Genomic DNA, 23,854 nt, shown 5'->3' on the forward strand with positions numbered 1-23,854 from the left:
CGTCGGTCGAGACCGGTTAACTGTTAACAGTGTTTGTATTGGTTCCCTTTCCGAGTTCCGACTCCTTCGAACTACACGCGTCAAATTTTCATTTTGATGACGACTCACTTTTGGCCTATGATTTCGCTTTTCTTTCTAAATTCAAAGAATATTCCCTAAAAAAAAATTTACGTCGGCCAAATTTTATTTTTCGATTAAATATCTTTAATAAATTACGTGACAAACAAAAGAAAAAGAAAAAGAGAATAAAATAAAGATCATTACACTTTTATGTGTGTCTACGCTTTTTTCACACTCTTTTGAAAACTCTCTATATATAGCACATGAGTATTTAGTGTTGTTTTGGCTTCAAGAAAAGTTTATACAATACTTACTACTACTAAACCAAGCTAGCTTTGCAAATAACTGAGAATAGTTAAGAATATATAAACAGAAGTGATATGGTCCCGTCAACTTCAACAACCGTCAAGTTCCTATGTAGCTACGGCGGTAGAATCACCCCACGTTATCCCGACGGCAAACTCCGTTACCACGGCGGCGATACACGTGTCCTCTCCGTCACTCGCTCCGTATCCTTCACTGGTTAGTTTATTTAATCACTTTCTTGTTTTTACCACAGTTTCAACTCACTCTCCCTGATCATATCTCTCTAAAAAAACGTACGTGGTTTGAAAAACAGAGCTTGCGAGTAAGATCAGCGCGGTCTGTGGTATGACTGTGAGTACTCTCCGGTGTCAGTTACCAACTGATGATCTCGACGCGCTTGTAACCGTAACATCCGACGAGGATCTAAACAATCTCATGGAGGAATACGATCTTGCTTCAATGACGCCGATTAAGATCCGTGTCTTCCTTTCTCCGCTAAGATCAACAACGACGAAGAAAAACTCGTCTCCTACGTCTTCAAACGCGTCTACGTATTCGTCAAAATCGTCAAAATCATCACGCTCTCGTTCTCCTACGTCGTCGTCGCCAACTTATAAGGAAACGTGTCCGAGTTGTGTAGAGAGAACTATGCGTAACAATGGATGTTACGTTCGTAGGAGTCCAAGCCATAACCAATTCTACCTTATCAACAATTGATATAATCTCACTGTATGGGCAAAATATACAAGTCGCGAATTCTCTAATGGTGAGGATCAGTTTCGTATCAGCCAAAAGATATGTTATAATAATATGTGGCTCTCTGTAACATTTTTTATTTATTATGGATCCAATTATTATAAACCACGTGTAAAGTGAATGATGATATTTTTTCTTCCTTTTCGCGCTGTATCTTTTTTTTTCAGATATTTTCTTGTTATAAACCGAATTTTATTCAGTCTGGTTTAAGGTTAAGTTTAAATCGAACCGGTTTGGAAAGCCCCAGTTGAAGTTTTTTTCTATATATTATATACACATACTACCTGTGTTTCTGCTTCGCTTCTATACCTTCTGACTCTGATGATGGCTTTGTTGATTCTAATCCTTATATTTATAGTTGTTTTGTTTTCTTTGTACCGTTTTCTTATCAAGTTTCGCCGTTTTAGGAGTTGAAAAATCCGGTGAAAGCCTTTTCAGGAGTTCATCTCGGAAGAAGGCTTTTGTCGATTGACAACACGAAACTACTGCTATATATACTAGTAGCTTCAAAGTCTTGGGTGTTTGTTGGTCCAATCCTGACCACTAGTGGCTCTTCTTCATATCATCGGAATTTTTCTTCCGGTGTGAATGATCTCTTCGGGGAACGGCGGATGTTTTGTTGGCGATTTCGTCTTGTCCTCACTTTCACACACACACACTTGGCTAGTTGTTTCACCTTGTGCTTGTTACTGCTAGACGTCACACGTGGTATGGGTCAGCTGCCTGCGTCTGTGGGAACTCTATTTACATCTCAATTATATGGGAACTCTATTTACATGTTCAAAAATATTTTTGGTTTTTTAAGAAACCGAAGCGTTAGATTGATAGTCACATGCCTCGAACCAAAGTTACCTCTGATGGAACATGGCTGATGGATTTATGCCAGAGAAAAAGATTCCTGATGAGTATGAAATTGTACATCAAGCTATTTTTACGGACCCAGATGACCAAAGTGGTTGGTTTTACCATTTGTGTCTCCTCTTCTCACTTCCTCTTGGCCTTCACATGGTTCCAGTGTAATTCTATCTGGAGTTGGGTGCTTGAATGGCTCTCCTTCTAATGTCACTACTTTTTGTTCTGAGACGGGTTCTGTTCCACTGATTCTCTACTTTGACCAAGCTGTTGGTGGAGTTAGCTCGTCGACTGTTACAATTGATTCTGAACTAAAAGGAAACGAGAACCTTGTTTGGGAACCAATTTCGAAATAAAAGCTCTCAAGTGTCTTGTGTCGTAGATTTTTTATTTTATTTTTTATCAATTCCTTTAAAATTCTACCTCAAAAGATATAATTTTGAGATGGTATTTTTTAACTAGAAAACAAAAAAAGAAGTCCTTTAGAATCATTCAAAATCTCAATTTTTTTTAAAGTTGTGATATATTGAATGAGTAGATTTCAAATAAGTTTTATAAGTAATTAATTGAATAACAAGAGATTTTAGATTATTTTAAATGATTTTACATAAATCCATGTTGAATAACAGATTTTAAAAGATTTTTTAAAATCAACAATTGAATAACAAGTGATTTTAAGAATATTTTAGAATCTTTTAAAATATCAGTTGAATACCCTCCTCTAACATTTTTTTTAATAGAAACTTGAATAAGTTTTTTAACTTCAGAAAAAAATAAGAAGTTAAAACAATCTTATTGACTTGAATAAATTTTTAACTTTCTAAAAACTACTACTAGTCTACTATCTAGTAAATAAGAAGACAACACGATGTTATTGTTACGTTTTCTTAATTTGATAAGTTTTTTAAACTTAAAATAAAAATAAATAAGGAAAACGATGATATTGACTTGCGTTTATACAACAGAACTTTAATAAGTTCATTGACTGTAAAAAAAACAAACTGAAATAGGAAGGCAAAAGAATGTTATTGACGTTACGTTTTGCCCATAGGAGTAAGTTTATATCACTTCCAAAAACGCTGTTACGTTTCCGTTTTGATAATGATACTTAATTTTTTGATTCATTTTAAAAGTCGTCTTTCATTTTTAATTTACGTTTCTCTTTGTTGTATCCCTATTTGCCTATTGGTTTAATACAGTGACCAATGAGAGAAAACATGTAATATATGAAATAAAAATCTTAAACAACAGTTACACTGAAAAGAAGAGAGTAATAAATCTTTCTTATAAAAAAAATTGCATATATATACAATACAAAGAGTCTCACTTCTTCAAATCTTATTCAAAACCTCAAGTATTAATTTACATTTTCTTTACACTAATCATTTTGCATAAACTATAGTTAATAAAATTTGGGAGAAAACAAATAAACCTCAATGTGTATTTGTCGTGACAGAACACTTATCCCCGTCGTAGGCTTCTCTAGAGAAGAATGATACGACAATTAACACATATAGAAACTCTTTTTATCATTCTTCCCAAGAGAAGCGTGAGACCGGGGTTGAGATCTGCCATGACAAAAAGACACTTAATTAGTGTCATTTTGTTGTTTTCTCCGCGATTAACTCTATAGCTTAAGCAAATTATTAGTGCAAGGAATATGTAAATTTTGAGTTTTTTTTTTTTTTTTTTTTTTTCTTAAAAGATGAGATTTTTCAAGTTCGATCGTAGATGCTTCCATCGTATCATCATTGGATACTCAAGACCATTCCACAATCTGGCTTATACCCAAAGCACGGAGATCACTAGAACAGGTTTGGTTGATCAATGCTCTCACCCATGGCCCGAGTGGCTAGATTTGATGGGTATGCTAGTGAAAAAAGGTTACTTTGGAGAAAGCTTGATGATTTCCAAGGAATCGAATCATATTCGTACCGCTTGTCTCAATTTCGCTCGCCATCGTTTTGCTCTCGTGAGGTAAATGCGATTTTATCAATTTGCACACCAGGTGTTCGACGTATTGCTGTTGGTAAAATACTCTCTCTCTCTCTCTCTCTCTATTAGTTGAAATTGGTGAGAATTCACAAAAGTTTGTATCTTTACAGATACTTGTCGAGGAAAGATATCAAAGTGATTGTTGGGTGTGGATGTCCTAGCATTGACAGGAAGGTTGTGAACTCAGGAAAGCGTTTAAGAGCTTATGTTGGCATTGATGAAGGAAATGTATGAGTTTCTTATTCTTCTCATTCTCATTTTAAGAGCTTTATAGTCACTTTTGAGGTTTCATTGGAAACTTACTTAACTGAGCTTAAATGTTTATTTTAGTAGGTGTGTGGCTCTTGCAACTTGAGAGGGAAATGTGAAAGGGCGTACGCACAAGCACGAGAAGATGAAGGTGCTCGAACTATTGATGTCATGCGTATACTGCTAACTCACGGGCTTGATTCCATTTCTCCTGCTGTGGAGAACCGTGCCTGTCAAACCAAACTTGTTGAAGATTCTGTGAGGAAGTTGCTGAGAGAAAGTGTAGCGTATAGCTTAAAAGATGTTGAATCTGCTGAGATTGAGACAGGTCGAGATGAGCTACAGCCAAATTCACAGGATAGTGATGAGAGAGACCCACGAAAAAGGCCAGGGGATTGGCATTGTACAGAGTAAGTAATCTTGCTGCATTTATCGATATATATACTATTTGATTTCACGTATACTAATTGTTATGCTCTCCTTTCTTATCTGGTAGGTGCAAGTTCCTAAATTTTGCGAAAAACATAAGATGCTTGCGATGTGATGTTTTCTCTGAGAAAGGCTGAAACAGTTGAGGGAAGAACAGAAAGATCAGCTCCCACTGAAGAAAGGAGACTGGATATGCCAAATGTGAGGACATCTTTCACAGTTTTATCAATCAGTGTCCAATCTGATTAGCAATCATGAAACCCCCTTTAAGATTTTTTGGTTTTGTACGTTTTACTTCCGCAGATGCAACTTCCTGAACTTTTCGAAAAACACAAGATGCTTAAGGTGCAAAGACAAGCCTACAATGCGTCAAATCAATCCAGGAGAGTGGGAATGCGAGTCGTGAGTCATCCTTCCTAAACCTTAAAAGCTAAAAGGTTTTTAAATCTTTGTTGGAGATTGATATTTTGTTTGTAAACATCATCAGGTGCAATTACATAAATTTTAGAAGGAACTCGATATGTTTGAAGTGTGATCACAAGAGACAAAAGGCTTCAAATGTCACTCCGGATTCAAAGACAGTTGCTGATCGTCACACTCACAGCGGAGTTACAAAGACCTGGAGTTTTGTAGAGGAAGAGAGTGGAGAACACTGCGATGAAGAAAAAGAAGAAGAAGAAGAAGAAGAAGAAGAAGATGGCTTCATGGGGTTCCCAGTGGAAGGAGGGAGAAGTAAAGTTTCAAGGAGTGCAGTAAAAAGAGAGCAATGGAAGTTGGAGATGACACAGAAGGTTAGAAGCAATGGGACTGAAGCGAAACAAGATACAAAGAAGGAAACAGAAGCAAGATGTTATGATCGGAGAAGAAAGGAACTCCTTGGTAACATTAGTGATGATGATGGAGAGATGGATGATTGGTTTGTTTTAAAAGAAGATAGGTCGACGACTTAAAGCTATTATCTAATTAGATTTGAAACCACATCTCTTTGGTTTTTTTTTTTCTAGTTGTAATTCAAATTCTACAATAGAATAGAAGAATCCCAAAGATGCATACATTTGCGTCCAACTTTTTTCCATCTTTTTTTTTTTTTTTTTTACTGATTACTGTTTTGTGTGTTTTTAGTTTACGTCCTGGAAACACAAAGTAGTAGAGTTAGAGTTTGTTGGAAATTTCAACTAGAAAGTGAAAAGTCAAAACAGAGCAAGAACCACTGAACCACCATCCACCACCACAGCACCACTGTAATGGTTTGTTGCTATTTCTTCTAATTCAATAATGTGGGTATCACACGCGTCAGACCGTCTGACTCAGACGTAGACACAATTCTGAAATAATAAATTTGGGTAAATTAATAATTGATGCGTGCAGTAACATTATGTTACTGATGATTCTATAAATATTCTTGGAGTTTTAATATATTTTTTGGAGTTAATACAATTAAAAATTTAAAAAAATAGACAATAGTTGGAGGTGGTGGAGAAAAAGTGAGGGTCGCAAAATAACTACCGTGCGACTACGCGCACTTGACCAACTCTCTTTCTCTCTTTTTTTTTTTTTTTTCTTTCCTTCTATTAGTCTCTCTCTCTCTGTTTCTCTGTTCTTTCATTTCTCGAACCAAATCCTCCTCTTTTAGATACTGTTCTGTAATAATCTCAGCCAAATGGGTTCAGAGGAAGAGAAGGTCGTTGGTACGTCTTTAAAAAATCCAATTTCGTTTTTTTTTTTAGGTTTTATTTGGTTTTGGAATCTTGGGGTTTTATTAAAAGTGTTGACCTTTTATTTTCTTTTCTTTTGTTAATTGTTGTTGTTGCTTCCCTATGTTTTTAAGAGAGTAATGATTTCGATTATACAGATTACGAAAGTCCCGGTTTTTATTTTTTATGTGCAGTTCCGAGAAACTTTAGATTATTGGAAGAGCTTGAAAGAGGTGAGAAAGGGATTGGAGATGGGACAGTGAGCTATGGAATGGATGATGCTGATGATATTTTGATGCAATCTTGGACTGGTACCATTATTGGTCCTCATAACGTACCCCCCTTTCTCTCTCAAACCTCTCTTCTTCCTTATCATAACACAACTTGTGGTGGTGTAGATTGAATTGAATATAACAATAAAGTTTCAATTTTTCTGATGCTAAAAACAAGAAAAATGTTGTTATAACCTTAAAAGATGCAATATTATTGAGCTAGATAACTTTCAAGTTGAGCTATGTCACGATATGATTCTTATGCTGAGATCTTAGCCTTATGTAGCATTTTTAACCATTTTTGGTGAATGAAGAGACACAAATAGGGGAAAAAAAATGAAGATTAGTATATATTTTTTTTTACACTTTTGGTATCTGAGAAGTGAGATTAATAAGTTTTTGTTATCAGACTATTAGTATATTTGTTTACACTTTTGGTATATGTGAAGTGAGATTGATCGTTTTGGTATCAGACTGCGTATGAAGGAAAGATCTTTCAGCTGAAGCTATTCTGTGGAAAGGATTATCCTGAAACTCCACCTACTGTGAGGTTCCAGACTCGTATTAACATGGCTTGTGTCAACCCTGAGAATGGAGTGGTAAGCTCGAGCAAAACAACAACTTGTTTTGTACTATGATTTTTCAGCTGCATGCATATTTTTTAACTAGCTGGGTTAAACCGAACGTTCAGGTTGAACCGAGTCATTTCCCTATGCTCGCTAACTGGAGAAGAGAATACACAATGGAGGATTTACTGATTCAGCTTAAAAAGGAAATGATGTCATCGCACAACCGCAAGTTAGCTCAACCCGTGGAAGGTAACATTTTCCTTTTCTTGAATGGGAGAAATTATAGCGTTGCTTCTTGTTTTGAAACCATTTTTGGTTTTGCTCTGAGCAAAGAGCCCCCATTCTGTATCTTTTCTAAGCCAAACCAAACGTCTCATCAGGTCACGAGGAAGGGAGGACAGACCCAAAGGGACTAGTGGTGAAATGTTGTGTGATGTGAAGGGTGGTAATGAGGAATTTCTAAGAATTAAAAAGAGACAACAATGTATATAAACAGCAATTAACGCTTTGAGATGGTCCTGCTACAGAACCTTTTCTTCCACAGGCCTAATCCTACCCATTTGATTATGTATTATTATGTTTATGTTTGAGAATATATCCACCAAAACAGGTGCCCTTATATAAATAAACCTCCACTCTGCTTCACTTTATTGCTCTTTTACTTGTGTGTTTGGTTAAAGATCTCATCAAAAGAAGGGCCTTTGCATATAACTGATAAAGCAAAAGCTGGAGGTAAGGATAGAAATTAACTTTATTCATATTGGCAGATTGATGAAAAATGTTTGGTGGAAGTCATGTAATTGTAGACGCGTGCTACTACTCTTTGGTATCTTGCAGACCAAACTTTAAGCAGTGCGAGCTTAACCAATACAATACATATATCCACCAAAACAGACCAAACCAATTCAAAAGTATCTTGGATTTGATTGATAGTAGAACTTGAAGTGGTTAGAGATTGAACACGCTCTTGATATGGACGGGTTTATAATAAAAAAAGTTAAATCAAGTGAGGCAACAAAAACCGTCCTGTATAATACTCGACCAACTCTTTTAACCGCCAATTTAAACCGATTCTACAAACTGTTAATCGTTTGTTGAAGTCATGTTAGGAGATTAAAGCTGTTAATTCACTCAAGAAGGCAAGACCAATATTTTTAGTCATGCCTTAATGATTCAAGGGGTTTTAAAAAAAAAAATTTGATTCCAAACAAACTTCATAAATTATTGAAATTTGAGGATTTTGAGCTTGTCAAATAAAAACATTTTCTATGTTGTGGATTAGATTGTCTTTTAAATGGTTTGAATCCATCCTTCTGGTGTATGTTACTTAATTATGGTGTTGTGATTTTTTTTTTGAAGAATAATATATAGTGTAATGATTAAAATTTGGAAATGTTTCGAGGGAATGTTGTGGTAATGTGTAGAAGCAATAACCTATACCAAATGTGAATGTGAAGAAGAGGAATTTGTATAGCCTTCTCAATTTCTCATCATCAGCCTTTGGAAAAGATGGACGAGAGATGATAATAAAAGCATAAGGAATCTGTTGCACTCATCTTTACGCAATGAACCTTTTTGTTACTTCACTCTTTCAAATGCGTGTGAATATTAATACCGTTACTTAAAGTTCTAACCATCTTTAAAAACATTTCTTGTTTAGACTAGTTTTTTTATTCAAATCAAGCCTTAGTTAAAAACACTTTTAGAAACCCCGTAATAATTTTGATAATGTACTTTGACAAAATAAGTAATTGTTTAGTCGTTCACATATACGCATTACTACAAGAAGAAAGGCGAAAACTTTCATGTACGCGCATTACTAGAAGAAGAAGATTGAAACTTGGAAGAAATTAAATTAGTTATGTATACATGTTTTGTCGCTAAAGGATTATCACAAATTAAAAGAAACATCTTGAAATTGTAATCCAGAATTTTATTATGTTTACTTTGTCTTTGATCATTTATGTGAAATTGTAAACTTTTATTGTTACATGCACAATACTATTAATTCTTTTAATACCCAAATTAAATCTGGTACACCTATGGATTATGAACTTTTAATTCTTTTAAAGACCACTACAAATTTTGAATAATTATGTAGATATAATTTAATACAATTTTGTACATATTTTAAAAGCTAATTGGACTATGTAAGGAGCCACAAATTTTTTCTCTAATTCTCAACACCATTTCACTGGATTGACCATCAGCTGATATAGCTAGACCAAAATTGTAGTTTAATGGTTGTAATTAGTATCGTACATATCTCACCAGTCAGAATTCAAATTGGCGTAATTATAAGTGTTACTGAAAAAGAAAAAAAATCAACCAGTCGAACCAACAACACACCTATCTATCTAAAAGAATCGGTCTACCGGTCTGCGAACATGTACTTGGTCAAATGATAAAAATAGAGCACACCGAACTTGTTTATTTTGCTAGACGGCACCATTTGATACCAAATATATATTATCGTCAAAATACTCAAAACTATTATTTGATTACATTATTGAAGTTGTCATACTCATATTTAAACTATGGATAAAACTAGCAAGTAGCATTAATGTTTTTGTAGACGCAGAGCCTTTGCTTGTCATACACACACGGTCACGCGGAGCTGATTAGTACACAATTGTCCATTCATTGATCAAATACCCATTGAGTTAAGTGTGTATGCGTTAAAATAAATATAGAAAGCGACTAGAAACAAGAACATTACACCACGAAACACACCTGTGTGGTGGCATATACCCTTTGCCTTTAATAATTTCCATTTCTTTCTTTTGTTCTGTACTTAAAATTCATTTTAATTTCTCCTTTAAAAAAAGCCTCTTTATTGAGCCAAGAATTTAATATTTATACCCACCACCATACCTTCATTGATCTCTCCTTTGCCGTTAAGTAATGTATAACACTATTTTTGTATAACCCTCGTTCAACAGAGCTCAATGTGTTCATATGTAAATTAATTAACCTTCTCAGTATCGCACGATATATATGTATACACACTTGTAATTAACCATCTTTAGTCTTAGGTAACGACTTATTGATTATAAAATCCGACGACGGCTATGGGAAACGAAAATATCCAGGCAAGTTTTGGATTAACATAAAACACAGAGAAAAATCCGATTGTGCTATATAAAAACGAAGACGATAAAATGCTTACTTCCTTTTTCTTTTTTCAATTAATAATTAAAATAATTAAATAAAAATTAAAAAAGCACAACTTAGAGCATTGAACTATTTAATTATTTTCCGAGTAAAGAATAATGTGAATTATTAATTGAAAAAAGAAAAAGGAAAAGGAAGTAAGTATTAAGCGTAAGTAACGTGGTGCCCGACGATTCCCACTAATTTTATCGTCTTCGTATACGATCAAAATTAAGTACGACGATTACAAATATATATACACTACATTATTGGCCGCACTAGATGGAATCGAATCTTTAATCACGTTGTTTATTGTAATACCAATAACATAAAACAAAACAGTTAAAATTAAATATCTCTAAACATATAAAAGAAGCGTTTGTTTCGCCATCCTCTTTAGTCTTTTCACTATTTTCAGTTACACTTTTATTTCTCTCAACAATTTATTCGTTTTCTCTCTTTCTCTCTGATCATGGCTTCCTCTATTTCCACTGGTACTTTTCTTTTGTTTTCTAACATTCATATATGTAATTAGTGATCACTCATCTGTACAATTAGATCGATCTTTTAAACATTTTTCTTGGTTGTAGGGGTGAAATTTGTTCCAGAAGAAGACAATTTCTTGCAAAGACACGTCGCCTTTTTCGACAGGAACAAAGATGGTATCGTTTATCCTTCGGAAACATTTCAAGGTACGTTCTTAAAAAATGTTTTAATCATCTCATAATATCTAAACCTAAATTTGTATTAGAGAATAGAGATATTTTGTTTCTACATGTGTGTGTGTGTGGCTGTTATTAACTTATATATGGTCTTATCAAGATATTTTGATATATTTACTGTTTTTACTGTCTGATCTTGAAAAAACAAGAACAGGATTTAGAGCAATCGGATGTGGATATTTATTGTCAGCAGTCGCTTCTGTGTTCATAAACATAGGTCTCAGCAGCAAAACTCGTCCGGTAATCTGAAAATTATTGGTAAAGTTAAATTATAGTTTCATACGTTACAAAAAAAAAAGAAAAGGAATCAAAGTTATGTGTTTGGTTGTAGGGTAAAGGATTCTCGATCTTGTTTCCTATAGAGGTTAAGAATATTCACCTTGCCAAACATGGCAGTGACTCTGGCGTTTACGACAAAGATGGACGGTATGGGTTTTATTTGCCTAATAAATGCATATATTTAGTGGTAATTAGTTGTTGAATTTTGGGAAATCTAAATAATTTTAAATTTTGCTAGGTTTGTGGCTTCGAAGTTCGAGGAGATATTTGCGAAGCATGCACACACACATCGCGATGCTTTGACTAACGAGGAACTTAAAGAACTCCTAAACGCAAACAAAGAACCTAATGATCGTAAAGGATCGTAAGTATCGAACCGGTTTGGTTTAATTTTGTCTCTCATACCAAAACCAACAAAAGTATGATCATATGAATATCAGAATATGAATAATCTATGTGACTTAAAAATGCAGGATTGCAGCGTACACGGAGTGGAAGATATTGCACTATTTATGCAAAGACAAGAACGGTTTGTTGCACAAAGATACAGTGAGAGCTGCCTACGATGGCTCTCTTTTCGAAAAACTGGAGAAACAAAGATCTTCTAAAACTCCTAAGAAACATCCATAAATCTTAATTTAAAAAAGCTTATTCTGCTTGTGGCGATCTATTTGTTTATATGAAAGTTATTACTTCAATGTTATATGTAATTACGATGGTGTGAAGATTGCAATGTGTTTAGTTTTATGAATTTATAGTTTTCGTATATCTGATTATTTGTGTACGTACTTGTTCAGATGTTTGTATCTTATAATTCCAGTAAAAGTAATGTAATTTTATTTGAACACAAACATATCTCAAGTTACATATATTGTTTTTGATCACGAAAAGTACTTATTTAATGATTGTACATCTTGTAAGCCAAACCAGGTTAGTCCAATGGTTTAAGTTCATCTATAAAAACGTTCCAAAGTTATAAAGGGATTTAATTAGGATTATATTTTAAATATTTTGCGCCTGTGATATATTTTTTTTTAATAACTCAGGAGTTATCTTAAAAGTTTCCTAGGCCCAAAGACTAATTTTCTGGGGCCGGGAGAAATCATGTTAAATATCGAACCCCCTTAGTTAATGCTACTCGAACCCAAGTGGCTAGACTTTCGCCATTTACCATTGGACCAAGACGACTTAGTTACGCATGTGACATTTGTATCCAAACCAGACAGAGAAGTATCACTATAAGAAAATAAATCAATTTCCAACCACGGTATTAGTAGGAACTTTGTCGAAAGCCTTACAGTTCCACCCACGATCATAATACTTCGAGCTAAGAGTGATGTTCAAGATTGGCTTCTTCACATTCCCCTGGCACTACAAAACTTTTGAATCAAGGACAACACTCGTTAACTTGGAACAGACCAACGTCATCAACAGTTAAATGTAACTATGATGTGGCTTTTTATAAATACACTAACCAGATAAGATGAGGATGGATAGTTAGAGACGAAAATGGTATATCAAAAGATTGGGGATCACAAAAACTAGGTACAGCAACTTCTCCCATAGAAGCTGAAGCAAAAGCTCTATTGGCAGCAATGCAACAAGCTTGGATCAAAGAACACAACACACATCTGTTTGTTTTGAAGGAGACTGCCAGCTACTCACAAAAATACTTCACAATACACACCTAGATATCTCCATTGAAGAAATTATTCAAGACATTAGATGGTGGGAAGCACGGTTTAACTTCGTTCAATTCGTTTTTACTAAGAGATGTTGTAATACTATTGCATACCTTTAAGCAAAATTTGGATGTCTGCATTTTCTATTTTAAACTAATGTATTTGGACTATACCAATTCATGAATATAAATCACTCCTCGACGGGAAAAAAAAAAACAAAACTTGGCAACTTTGTCATTAATACAAACACATGATAAATACAATTGTATATTGAAGTGATATAGATTAGAATAAAAGCACAAGGTAGAGTAATGAACACTAAAAATATTCTCCTCGTAACAAAAAATGACGAGGATTATTATTGAACAATTGTATGGAAGTATCAGCGAAAGCAATCTCGTGATACTTATTTACTCATCTTCGTTTAAAACCATGAAAAATTACACACATGGTGACATAAAAAAAAAAACTTAACTTAATTTACTAAATTATTATTTTGGATAGTTTTTGAAAACTTGGGTCTGAGAAATTTTTGATTATTTTGATAAATTTAAGTAAATTTAAAAAAATTCGAAACAATACATAATTGTGCCAAAATATTATTCAATATATCAGAATTTCAAAAATGGCATACTCATCATATTATTGATTAAGCTACCAAAGAAGAAAAAAATAAGTGACTATAAATTTTAGATTATATTCTTATATTAAATTTTGAAATTGCAATTTCAATTATTCTTTGACTTAGATTTTTTAATTATTTATATTGTTTTAATAGTTTAAAAATAAAAGAATGGAAGGATATTTCAAGTTCATCAAATAAACCATTGAAGGATACTTCAATTTTCTCAATTCATATTTTGTTTATTAGTATAATACTCCATCTGTTTCACAAAGAGTGTCATTTTGACATAATGCACACAAATTAAGAAAATTATTTAAATTTCTGTTTTACCATTTATAAATACACTAAAGTTTTTTCTTTTTTCTAATTAATAAACTCAAATTATAGGGATAAAAATAAATTTAATCTTAAATTTGCATTGGAAACATAAAATGACACTCTTTTTGTAACAAGAAAAAAATGTCAAAATGACATTCTTTGTGAAACAGATGAAGTACTTAATAAACTATTAATTATTATTTTTTCATTGTTTTGATTATTTTTAGTTATTTGCCTATATTTTCAAGTTAAATAATTAATAATTTACCTAGATTCTAGCAAATCTCAAAAATAAATTCAACCAGATTTTAGCCATTGCAATCTATATACAGAGTTATTTAATGCTAGGTGTTGTACTAAAAATATTAGTTTAATTATGCAATTTATTCATCCAGCTCTTACTGTTTAGACCCTATAAATATTAACAATGGCAAATAATCTATCAAAACTTATTCTCATTATCTTATAATAACATATAATGAACACTCAAGTCTCTAAATATAAAAGATGCTTGTGTTTGCCTTCTCTTTATTTCACTCTTTTCATTTACTTGTTCTCTCAACCTGTGTTGTTTAGTTTTCTCTCTCTCTCATCTCTGGCCATGGCCTCCTCTAATTCAAATGGTACTTTTTTCCAACATTCATATTTGTAGTTATGTATCTTTACCATTAGATCTCTCTTAAAACGTTTTTGTGTGGTTTGTAGAAGTGAAATTTGTTCCGGAAGAAGATAATTTCTTGCAGAGACATGTCTCCTTCTTCGACAGAAACAAAGATGGCATCGTTTATCCATCGGAAACATTTCAAGGTAAGATCTTACAACCAAACAACAAAAGTGTCCTTATCATCATCAGTCTTGTTATATCTAAAACTAGATTTCTATTAGAGATCTTTTGTCTTTTGTGTGTGTGTGTTATGGTATTATCCGTTAATAAAGAAAAGGAAAATCTTTTATATATTTACTTATTTTATTGTTTTAACATGACAACCAAACAAAAATAGGATTTAGAGCAATCGGATGTGGATATGCATTGTCAACATTCGCTTCTATGTTCATAAACATGGGTCTCAGCAGGCAAACTCGTCCGGTAAATATTGTTATAGTTAAAATATAATCTCATACGTTACAGAAAGAAAAAGAAAAATAATCAAAGACGTGTTTGGTTGTAGGGTAAAGGGTTCTCGTTGTCGTTTCCGATTGAGGTTAAGAATATCCACCTTGCCAAACATGGCAGCGATTCAGGCGTTTACGACAAGGATGGACGGTACGGTATCAGTTAAACTATAGTATAATGATACCTTTTGTGATGGTTACTAATACTTTATTTATTGTCTAATTTCTTTTAAAAAATATTAAAGATTCGTGGCTTCTAAGTTCGAGGAGATATTTACGAAGCATGCTCACACACATAGCGATGCTTTGACCAAGGAGGAACTCAAAGAGCTCCTCAACGCAAACAAAGAACCAATTGATCGTAAAGGAGGGTAACTAATTTGGTTTAATTTTATATGCCCAAAAACGCGATTATATGAATGATCTTTGATAATTTATGTGGACTGACAATGGCAGGATTCTAGCGTATGCGGAGTGGAAGGTATTGTATGATTTGTGCAAAGACAAGAATGGTTTGCTGCAGAAGGAGACAGTGAGAGCCGTCTATGATGGTTCTCTTTTCGAAAAACTTGAGAAACAAAGAGCTAATAAATCCTAAGATACATGCATCCATAAACAAACGCCTATCTCATTTATGCTCGTGAATCTGTTTGTTTTTGAAAATAATATCATCAAATCTTTATTATTATTAGATTAATACCTGCGCTACGCAGCAGAGTTGTTTTTTATTTTTTTTTAATATTTTTATTATATATGTTTTTGAAAAAAAAAATTGTATGTTATTTGTAATTAAAAATCATGAGTAAACATAGTTTTTGATGGTGTTTATTGATAATGTTTTAGTTTTTAATGGTTTAGCCAATGAAATAATGAAGAGAAGTTAGAATTTGTGTCCCTTGGATTCACTCGGATCCTACGGTTTGAAAATACGTCACGTTAGCTATCTGAATGATCTCTTCCCATTGGCTCTCGTTTTATGTATATTTTTTATCCCATTTTAATATTTTTGTCTTAATTTGAAATGGTTTAAAATACAATTATTAAATAGAAATGTGTTATAATAATGAGAATATGATCATAATATTTTTTTTTAACAAAGATTTCAATTTATAAGTAATTTTTTTACAAATAAAACCATAAAACACAATGTAAACTATTAATGAAAGAAGGCTTACAACTAAACAATTTTTCTATTTAATTTGTATATTTGTAATATTATATTTCTTCCTATTGTATGTTATTATAATTACAAAATAATTTTTAGTTTCATTTTATTTTGTTTATTTATAAATAATAAAATATGTCTTAATATTGAACTTTAAACCCTAAACCCTATACCCTAAACCTTATACCGTAAACCATGAAATCTTGAAACACATTTCACAATTTTTCAAATAACAAAGTAATATACAAAAAAACATTTAAAACTTTTTACTTAAATTTTATTTACGAATTATGAAAATATGAGGCATTAATATATATATATATATATATTATGATACATTAGTTTATTCCATTGTTACTTGTATTTTTTATATATGTCAAAGCTACAAAACTATCTTAATTGTTGTTTTTTATAAAAAAATAGAAAATTTAAACATTTCATCAATCAATAGGATTTTAACAAATCCAAGTTATTCACTCTAAATTGAGGAAGGAGAGAAAAATGGCCCATCAAATATGTAGTAAGGTGTAGTGTAAAGAACAATTCTTGGGTTCACTCCTAAGGTGAACCTCTTTGTTCACTTCTCCTTATTTTAGCCAATAAGAATCTGACATGTAATAATACATTTAAGAACATATTCATTCACCTTCTTATAGAATAAGGAAACACAATTTGTGTACATTATTATAAAATTAAAAACTTCAACCGCTTAATTTATAAACCCAAACTGATATATAATTTCATTCGAATTGTAAAATCTAAACCCTAACCATCTCATTTGTAAACCCAAACCGACATATAATTTCGTTCTAATTGTAAAATCTAAACTCTAACCTTCTCATTTGTAAACTCAAACCGACATATAATTTCGTTTTAATTGTAAAATCTAAATCCTAACCAATTCATTTGTAAACCCAAACCGACATATAATTTCGTTTTAATTGTAAAATCTAAACCCTAACCACTTCATTTGTGAACCCAAACCGATAGATAATTTTATTTGGATTATAAAATCTAAACCAAAACAATATTTAATTTTCCTTAAAAAATTTATACAGAATTTGTTTCCTTAAAAATAATGTATAGAAGATTCTGATTGGTTGAAAAGGAAGAAGTGAACAAGAACACCCTAGGAGTGAACCTAAGTATTTTTGTAGTGTAAATTATACAATTAGTAAACTTCAAAGACTTATTAATTTTAATGATTTTTTTGGTTAAAGGCTAATTACGAATATGCAGTATTTTCACAAGTGCCAATTATTCTTTTTATACATAAATAATGGTAAAATGTTATTTACAAAAAAAAAAAATACCGAAGAAAATAACGACATTTTGAGAATATATACAAGCAACAAAAAAACAAAAGTGTATATTTATAGTATTATATAGTCAACGACATCTTGAGAATTTGGAATTTTTTCCCTTCACTATGGCTGATCCAAAACTGCGAAGTTCATCTGCAATATCTGCTTCCAAACCGTGCAATTTGGCAAAAGAAATAAAGATGCCTTAGCTTACGTTTCAATTCGTTAATTAACCTCAGGAAATAAATAACATAAATTATTAATTTCACTTGTACATAAAGACTGAAAATATGACTACACATGCAAGTGTATAAAAAGAAAAATGTGTTAATGAAATCACCACTTCAACTCTTTATAAAAAGATAACTATAAAGAGTTGGGAAATTACGCTGGTTTTCGCTTCAATAAAATCACCACTCTAGAGGAGTAATTTTGCAGCTTCATTGCAACCGGCCAACCGTCCTCGGCTGCCATTGCACCATACTGAAGACAAATTATAGAAAGAGCAAAATAAGTGACAAAATCTTAAGCTCAAGAAAAATAGAGTCAGGGGAGAACTTAAATCTAAAACAAACACCAGACTCAACAGTATCCATTGCTTCCAACTTAAATTTATCATATACATGTTAGTTCTTTTAATAGGTGCAAAATTCAACTGCAAGAACAGTCAAAGTCTTTGACTCAAAGACATATCAATTAGAAATCGGTTACACTGAATAAATTGACTATTTACCAAAACCAAAACGTGATACCTGGTCACGTCTTTCTCCACCGATGAAACGATCCCGTTTTCCCTAGGCTCTGGCTCGGCGGCGGTGTGCAGTTTATAAGAAATACACGATATCATCAGAAAATATCAACTCAAAAAAAAAAAAAAAAAAAAACATCAATCAAAAACCCAAATTGAAAGTAGAACTACTGAAATTGAAATCTTCCTGCAACAGAGCAAAACAACCTAAACGGATCAAAACCAACATGATTTAAACACTAAATCACTGCAAATAACGAACACCCAAACATATATTTTACCCTTCTTTGTCAATTTCCACCTCACCAATTCGACTTGGATTGATGCATGTGACTCCTCACTATGAGAGGGTGTTGTATATCGTCGATGAATCTGACTCAGAGGGATAACGACTGAGAGGGATCGAGAGTGAATGATAAGACAAAACAAATTTGGGATCGAGTTTGAGGGGTTTCCAGTCGAGTTTCAAAGAGATCGACGAGAGAAGAGATTAGCTAATAAGTTTTAAGATCGACGTTACCTGTTTCCGGTTAGTAACAAAAAGACAATTATGTGACATGGTAAAAAAAACTGATATGTATTATTTGTTATAATTAAGATTCTAAGTCTCTCCACTTAGGGGCTTAGGGGCTTTGGGGCTTTGGCAAGAAAATTAGAAACTTGAATCTAGTGGAGAGACTTGAATGTATCTAACCAGACTTAGGGGCTTCGGCAAGAAATATAAAATCGGACGCACTTAATTATGTTTTTTGTCCCAATATAATTGGGTCAATTGAACAATAAATAAAGAATTAAAGCCTTCAAGATCTGTTAGTTTAGGTAGCAGGCCCAACTTATATATCAGATATTTGAAAGGTACGTACACAAACATTATTGGCAAACACAAACTGGAATGTGTAATGTACCTTGTGTGCAATTTAATAAAATTGGAATGATCGATACATCTTATATAGTACCTTTTTTTTTTTTTTGTCAAACATTATATAGTACCTTAGACTATGAAATTACACATTAAACATAAAATAAAATAAAAGATATTATGCTTATTGTGGTGTCTAATCTATAGCATGTGTAATGTTACATTCTTGTAGTTCCCTTTTCATTTCAGGAAAACTTTTGTTTAAAGAGACAGTCCGTGATAGGGGCCAGGTGGGGTGAGTTTAAACCTTTTTATTCCTCAAAATAATTAGATGCCGACAAATTATGTCTTAATCCATAACTAATCTACTTTCATATATGGCATTGATTAATTTCTTTATACACTTTTGAGGATATGTTGGTCTCTCAATATATAAAAGTTATGCTCAGATATATCGCAACAATTAAATGACTTTATAAAAGAAATAATAATAATCAGATTCTTACTTCTTACAATACAATGTAAACAGATTTCATCATTGATGCGTAAGAAGAGAAAAGTTGTATACATAAAAAAAAAAAACAATTACATTTGATCTTGCTATGAACATATACATGTGAAAATAGGCAGACTTTGAGAACAAGAAAAGTAAAACAGAGGGATATTGGTCTTGTCATTTTGTATATATAACTTTTGAATATTTTTGTTATGATTTTATTTATCCAGATGATCACTAGCCTTTTAAGGAAGTATTAGAGTTCAAATCTTTCATTATAGTTATAAGTAGAGATGTCAAACGGGCATGCCCGCGTTCGAACGGACTGACCGTGTTGGTCTCGTATTTTCAGTGATCCGCCGCGGACAGGTCCGCCACTGGCGGTGGGCGACGTATCACTGCCCATGCCCGCTCCGTAAGCTTTGCGGACTAACGGGCATCTCCGCGGGCTTTGACATCTCTAATGTAACGACCTTCACTTTCTTCTTGTTTTGCTTTGTTAAGTAGGCCTGTGAATTCCTGATCAATCATCAGGATTAACAAATATTATCAACCCAAAGCAGAGAATAAATTTTAGAATACAGAAAGGAACATTAGCAGATTTTTGAACAATTTACAGCATAGGAGAAGAACCAGAGGACCAATTCCTCGACATCATTCAAAGTTGGTCACAATTTAGCATTTTTATGTCATTCTGTGCAACAAAAATGACTACAAATTCCAACATGAAAGATATACTATTACTTGTATTGTTTGGTTTCCAAGAATAACTTGACAAGTTGATTTTCCAAACACCAGCACTGGAGTATCATAAGACATCAAGACCACATACACAGGGCAGAAATACAAAAACTTTACTGAGGAAAAGGAAATACCATGAGTTCAATAATTTCTTTATGCAGTTCTATGTTCACCATGATCTTTCAAGAAATTCCTTGATCCATCGTGCCCAAATTGAGGATTTAAAGTAGGCCTGAGAGGGAAAAAATGCAGCAGGTCAAATTCAGCTAACTCATCAAGAACAATCCAGCAGCTTGCTTGCTAAAGTTTATAGGTCAATCCGGCGACAATGATCTCTATGGAGCTTCGAAGTTACTGCCATAGTAAGCCCTTGTGTACTAGGCAGAAAAACTTATAGCATTCCATCACATTCTACTTTCTTCCTACTGCTATAATTTCAATTGCAGAAAACTGAAAGCATATGAGATGTGTGATTAACACTGTTGCCACATATGACACTCTTCTTAGTAAAAATATTTCACGTATGCTTTTACCTCTGAACTCCAGGAAATTGGTAAGGTCTCACAGAGGGGCTTGGACATGGAAAAGCTTCTGAACCCCATGCTTTTCCATTGAAAGGTTCCAGGCTCCTAAAACAGATAACATTGAAGGGTTCCTATTATTTTCTCGGCTTAAAACTTTGTGCAACATTTAGAAGATTCAAGCAGAGAAAAAAAAATCATCTGACCATAAAAACTGGCTGAAAGCATGATAAATTACAGCCAGAGTCGCTATAAAACTAAAGCATGTGTATGTTCTTAGTCGTACCAATCTGATGCTTCACTCTCTTGCTAGTACAATTTGAAATCATCTGACCATAAAAATCAGTTGTAAATCTCTAATTGCCTTGTTAGTTTTAGAAATTGAGAAGACATGGTAAGATGATTTACAAATTACAACTGATTTTTATGGCCAATCTCTAATTACCCGATGTAAATCTGTGGGAGACGAAGACGAAGAACGGAAGAAGTAGAAGATGAAGAATGTTCCATCAGGTAAACCGCAGATCCGCAATCTCCGACGGGCATGACCGCTTGAATCCGCCGACCAAACGGGTTTGGTATGCTATACCCGCAAAAATTTGGGCTTCAATATCTAGGCCCATGCCTGCTCCGCTACGCTTCTTATTGGGCTATGCCCGCGGGCATCTGGCCCGTTTGACATCTCTAGTTATAAGATAGCCACTGATTTCAACTCTAAAATATCTCCACAATATTTCCAATAAACGTTTTCCTTTTAACATTAACGAACGACGAGTCAACTGAATTAGGTTAGTCTAAATTCAAGAAAATTATCAAGTGCGCAATACCAATTTTTATTATTATTTTCAAGAACTTGACCAATGACTTATTAGAAGTCAAGGACGAAAATACTCACCAAAATCCCTTAATTTCTGCTATATTCTTCTCTCTAAAACTATACTTTCTCGGTATCGAAATGATTACCATTATGTCAAAAACATAGTATCATATTAAAGGTTTTTCTTATACATAACGTGGAAAGGCCACAACCTTATATACATGTACACAACTTTGACCTAAGTACATAAAAGGTAATTACTAAACTAATACACAAGTATAGACTAATTACATAAGAGGACATATCCCACTTAATACCCCCCCCCTCAAGTTGGAGTATGGAGATCACAAATACCCAACTTGCGTATAAAAGCATCAAACTCTGGACCACCCAGAGCCTTAGTAAGGATACCCGCCAATTGCAATTTCGTCGGTACATGCAGAGGAGCCACAACACCACGAACTATCTCATCTCTTATAAACTGACAATCCTTTTGAACATGCTTCGTCCGTTCATGGAAAACCGGGTTGCGACTCAAATGTATAGCCGACTGATTGTCACAATGTAGAGGAATGGGATGCAAACAATCAACGCCAAGAGACTTAAGCAACTCACGCAACCAGAGAACCTCACTCACTGTATCTGCCATTGCACGATATTCTGCCTCAGTCGAAGAACGAGAGACAATATCCTGTTTTCACGTTTTCCAAGAAATAGGATATCCACCCAACTGTATAAACCAAGCCGTTAGAGAACGACTCGTACGAGGACATGTAGCATAGTCCGCATCACACCAAGCGATTAAACGCAAGTCCGAGTCCGCACACAAGAAAATGCTCTGACCTGGATGACCCTTAAGATAACAAACCGTTCGTATCGCCACATCCAATTGCTCCGTACGTGGTGCATTCATAAATTGGGAAAGAATGTGTATCGCATAAGAATGTTTCGGATGCGTAACACCAAGATAAATCAACCGACCAACCAAACGACGATAACGAGACGGATTTGGTAGAAGTTTACCAACCGCATGTTGCAACTTATGATTCTGTTCAAGCGGATGAGAGATCGGTTTAGCACCAAGTAAACCCATTTCCGAGATAATGTCAAAGTGTATATTTGCGCTGACACAAATACATGCCAGAGGAGTTTCGAGCAACCTCAATCCCCAAAAAATATTTCGAGATCCCGAGATCCTTCATATGAAAACAGGAACTCATGTAAGATTTGAATTCTTGGATGAGAGCCACAGAGCTACCAGAGACAATCAAATCATCTACATACACAAGAACATGAAGACGAAGGAGACCAGTATCATCAACCACAGTAAACAAAGAATAATCCTCGATAGACTGTGTGAACCCGTAGTCAAGGAGAGCAGAAGAGAGTTTCGCAAACCAACATCGCGGAGCCTGTTTAAAACCATAAAGAGACTTGTGTAAGCGACACACTTGAGACTTGTCACTCGTTTGAAAACCCGGAGGTAAGCGAATAAACACTTCTTCCGTCAAATCTCCATGCAAAAATGCATTATGGACGTCCATCTGATGGACCTCCCAATTAGGAGAAACCGAGACCTCAAGGAATGATCTCACAGTAACCATCTTACATACCGGAGCAAAGGTTTCGTCATAATCGAGCCCCTCAGTCTGATGATTACCTAGAACCACCAAACGAGGTTTGTAGCGCTCAAGAGACCGATCAGAACGATACTTCAATGTAAAGACCCACTTACAACCAAGAGCCTTCTTTCCTTCAGGCAATGTCTCAACGGTAAACGTACCACTCTCTTCAAGTGCTTCAATCTCTCCACAGACTGCCTCACGCCAATGTTCATTCTCAGAAGCTTCAGCATATATTTTGGGAATAACACCATCAGTAATGGTAGCGAGGAAGGCGCGGTGATGATCAGAAAACCGAGAACAATCAACATAATTATCAATCAGATAAAACGTAGAGTCCACAAAATCACTATCAGACCCAACATGAGTAGTGTTAGTAACATAATCATGGAACCGAGTACTGCGTACCTTGGCTCGACAACCTTTTCCCATTTGTACTTCAGGTACAACGAGAGGCTGTTCCTCTGTTTCCCAAACAGAGTCGTGAGAAACTATATTGGACGTGTC

The 23,854-nt window shown here is 33.9% G+C and overlaps 5 protein-coding genes, 1 long non-coding RNA gene and 1 pseudogene across 8 annotated transcripts; 5 read left to right on the forward strand and 2 right to left on the reverse strand.

The window, feature by feature from the left end:
- The first annotated feature begins 276 nt into the window (after positions 1-276).
- Positions 277-1,321, forward strand: LOC104701706 (RAF-like serine/threonine-protein kinase PRAF). The gene is made up of 2 exons (XM_010417448.3): positions 277-582; positions 680-1,321. The coding sequence occupies exons 1-2, from the start codon at positions 441-443 to the stop codon at positions 1,081-1,083; spliced, it is 546 nt and encodes a 181-aa protein (XP_010415750.1). The 5' UTR covers positions 277-440; the 3' UTR covers positions 1,084-1,321.
- Positions 1,322-3,487: 2,166 nt separating this feature from the next.
- On the forward strand, positions 3,488-5,712 carry LOC104701707 (uncharacterized; annotated as a pseudogene). The gene is made up of 6 exons (XR_015560955.1): positions 3,488-3,951; positions 4,080-4,197; positions 4,303-4,628; positions 4,715-4,848; positions 4,951-5,049; positions 5,135-5,712. The product of XR_015560955.1 is annotated as an uncharacterized LOC104701707 (transcript).
- Positions 5,713-6,009: 297 nt separating this feature from the next.
- On the forward strand, positions 6,010-7,832 carry LOC104750905 (ubiquitin-conjugating enzyme E2 variant 1B). The gene is made up of 5 exons (XM_010417449.3): positions 6,010-6,335; positions 6,536-6,675; positions 7,087-7,212; positions 7,305-7,431; positions 7,563-7,832. Exons 1-5 carry the CDS (start codon positions 6,308-6,310, stop codon positions 7,619-7,621), a joined length of 480 nt encoding a protein of 159 aa, XP_010415751.1. The 5' UTR covers positions 6,010-6,307; the 3' UTR covers positions 7,622-7,832.
- Positions 7,833-10,442: 2,610 nt separating this feature from the next.
- LOC104701710 (putative peroxygenase 4) lies at positions 10,443-12,187 on the forward strand. The gene is made up of 6 exons (XM_010417450.3): positions 10,443-10,829; positions 10,926-11,027; positions 11,212-11,297; positions 11,389-11,483; positions 11,575-11,700; positions 11,810-12,187. The coding sequence occupies exons 1-6, from the start codon at positions 10,808-10,810 to the stop codon at positions 11,964-11,966; spliced, it is 588 nt and encodes a 195-aa protein (XP_010415752.1). The 5' UTR covers positions 10,443-10,807; the 3' UTR covers positions 11,967-12,187.
- A 2,225-nt stretch (positions 12,188-14,412) lies between these two features.
- On the forward strand, positions 14,413-15,902 carry LOC104701711 (putative peroxygenase 4). The gene is made up of 6 exons (XM_010417451.3): positions 14,413-14,584; positions 14,667-14,768; positions 14,963-15,048; positions 15,131-15,225; positions 15,320-15,445; positions 15,531-15,902. Exons 1-6 carry the CDS (start codon positions 14,440-14,442, stop codon positions 15,670-15,672), a joined length of 696 nt encoding a protein of 231 aa, XP_010415753.3. The 5' UTR covers positions 14,413-14,439; the 3' UTR covers positions 15,673-15,902.
- Positions 15,903-17,480: 1,578 nt separating this feature from the next.
- On the reverse strand, positions 17,481-18,978 carry LOC104701712 (uncharacterized). Of its 2 annotated transcripts, none has more exons than XR_015560957.1 (4): positions 18,573-18,978; positions 18,296-18,344; positions 17,932-18,026; positions 17,481-17,705 (listed from the first exon to the last, which is right to left on the reverse strand). It is a non-coding gene; the product is annotated as an uncharacterized LOC104701712 (long non-coding RNA). The 2 variants fall into 2 exon arrangements; XR_015560956.1 differs by having other exon boundaries at positions 18,296-18,478; positions 18,573-18,853.
- A 687-nt stretch (positions 18,979-19,665) lies between these two features.
- On the reverse strand, positions 19,666-21,454 carry LOC104701713 (SAC3 family protein B-like). Its single transcript, XM_087456758.1, has 4 exons — positions 21,354-21,454; positions 20,921-21,016; positions 20,522-20,619; positions 19,666-20,165 (listed from the first exon to the last, which is right to left on the reverse strand). Exons 1-3 carry the CDS (start codon positions 21,452-21,454, stop codon positions 20,541-20,543), a joined length of 276 nt encoding a protein of 91 aa, XP_087312884.1. The 3' UTR covers positions 19,666-20,165; positions 20,522-20,540.
- Between the last annotated feature and the right edge of the window lie 2,400 nt (positions 21,455-23,854).

This window comes from Camelina sativa, chromosome 7, assembly GCF_030686135.1.
Source record: "Camelina sativa cultivar CO46 ecotype springtype chromosome 7, ASM3068613v1".
In the NCBI taxonomy this organism is placed as follows: Eukaryota; Viridiplantae; Streptophyta; class Magnoliopsida; order Brassicales; family Brassicaceae; genus Camelina; species Camelina sativa.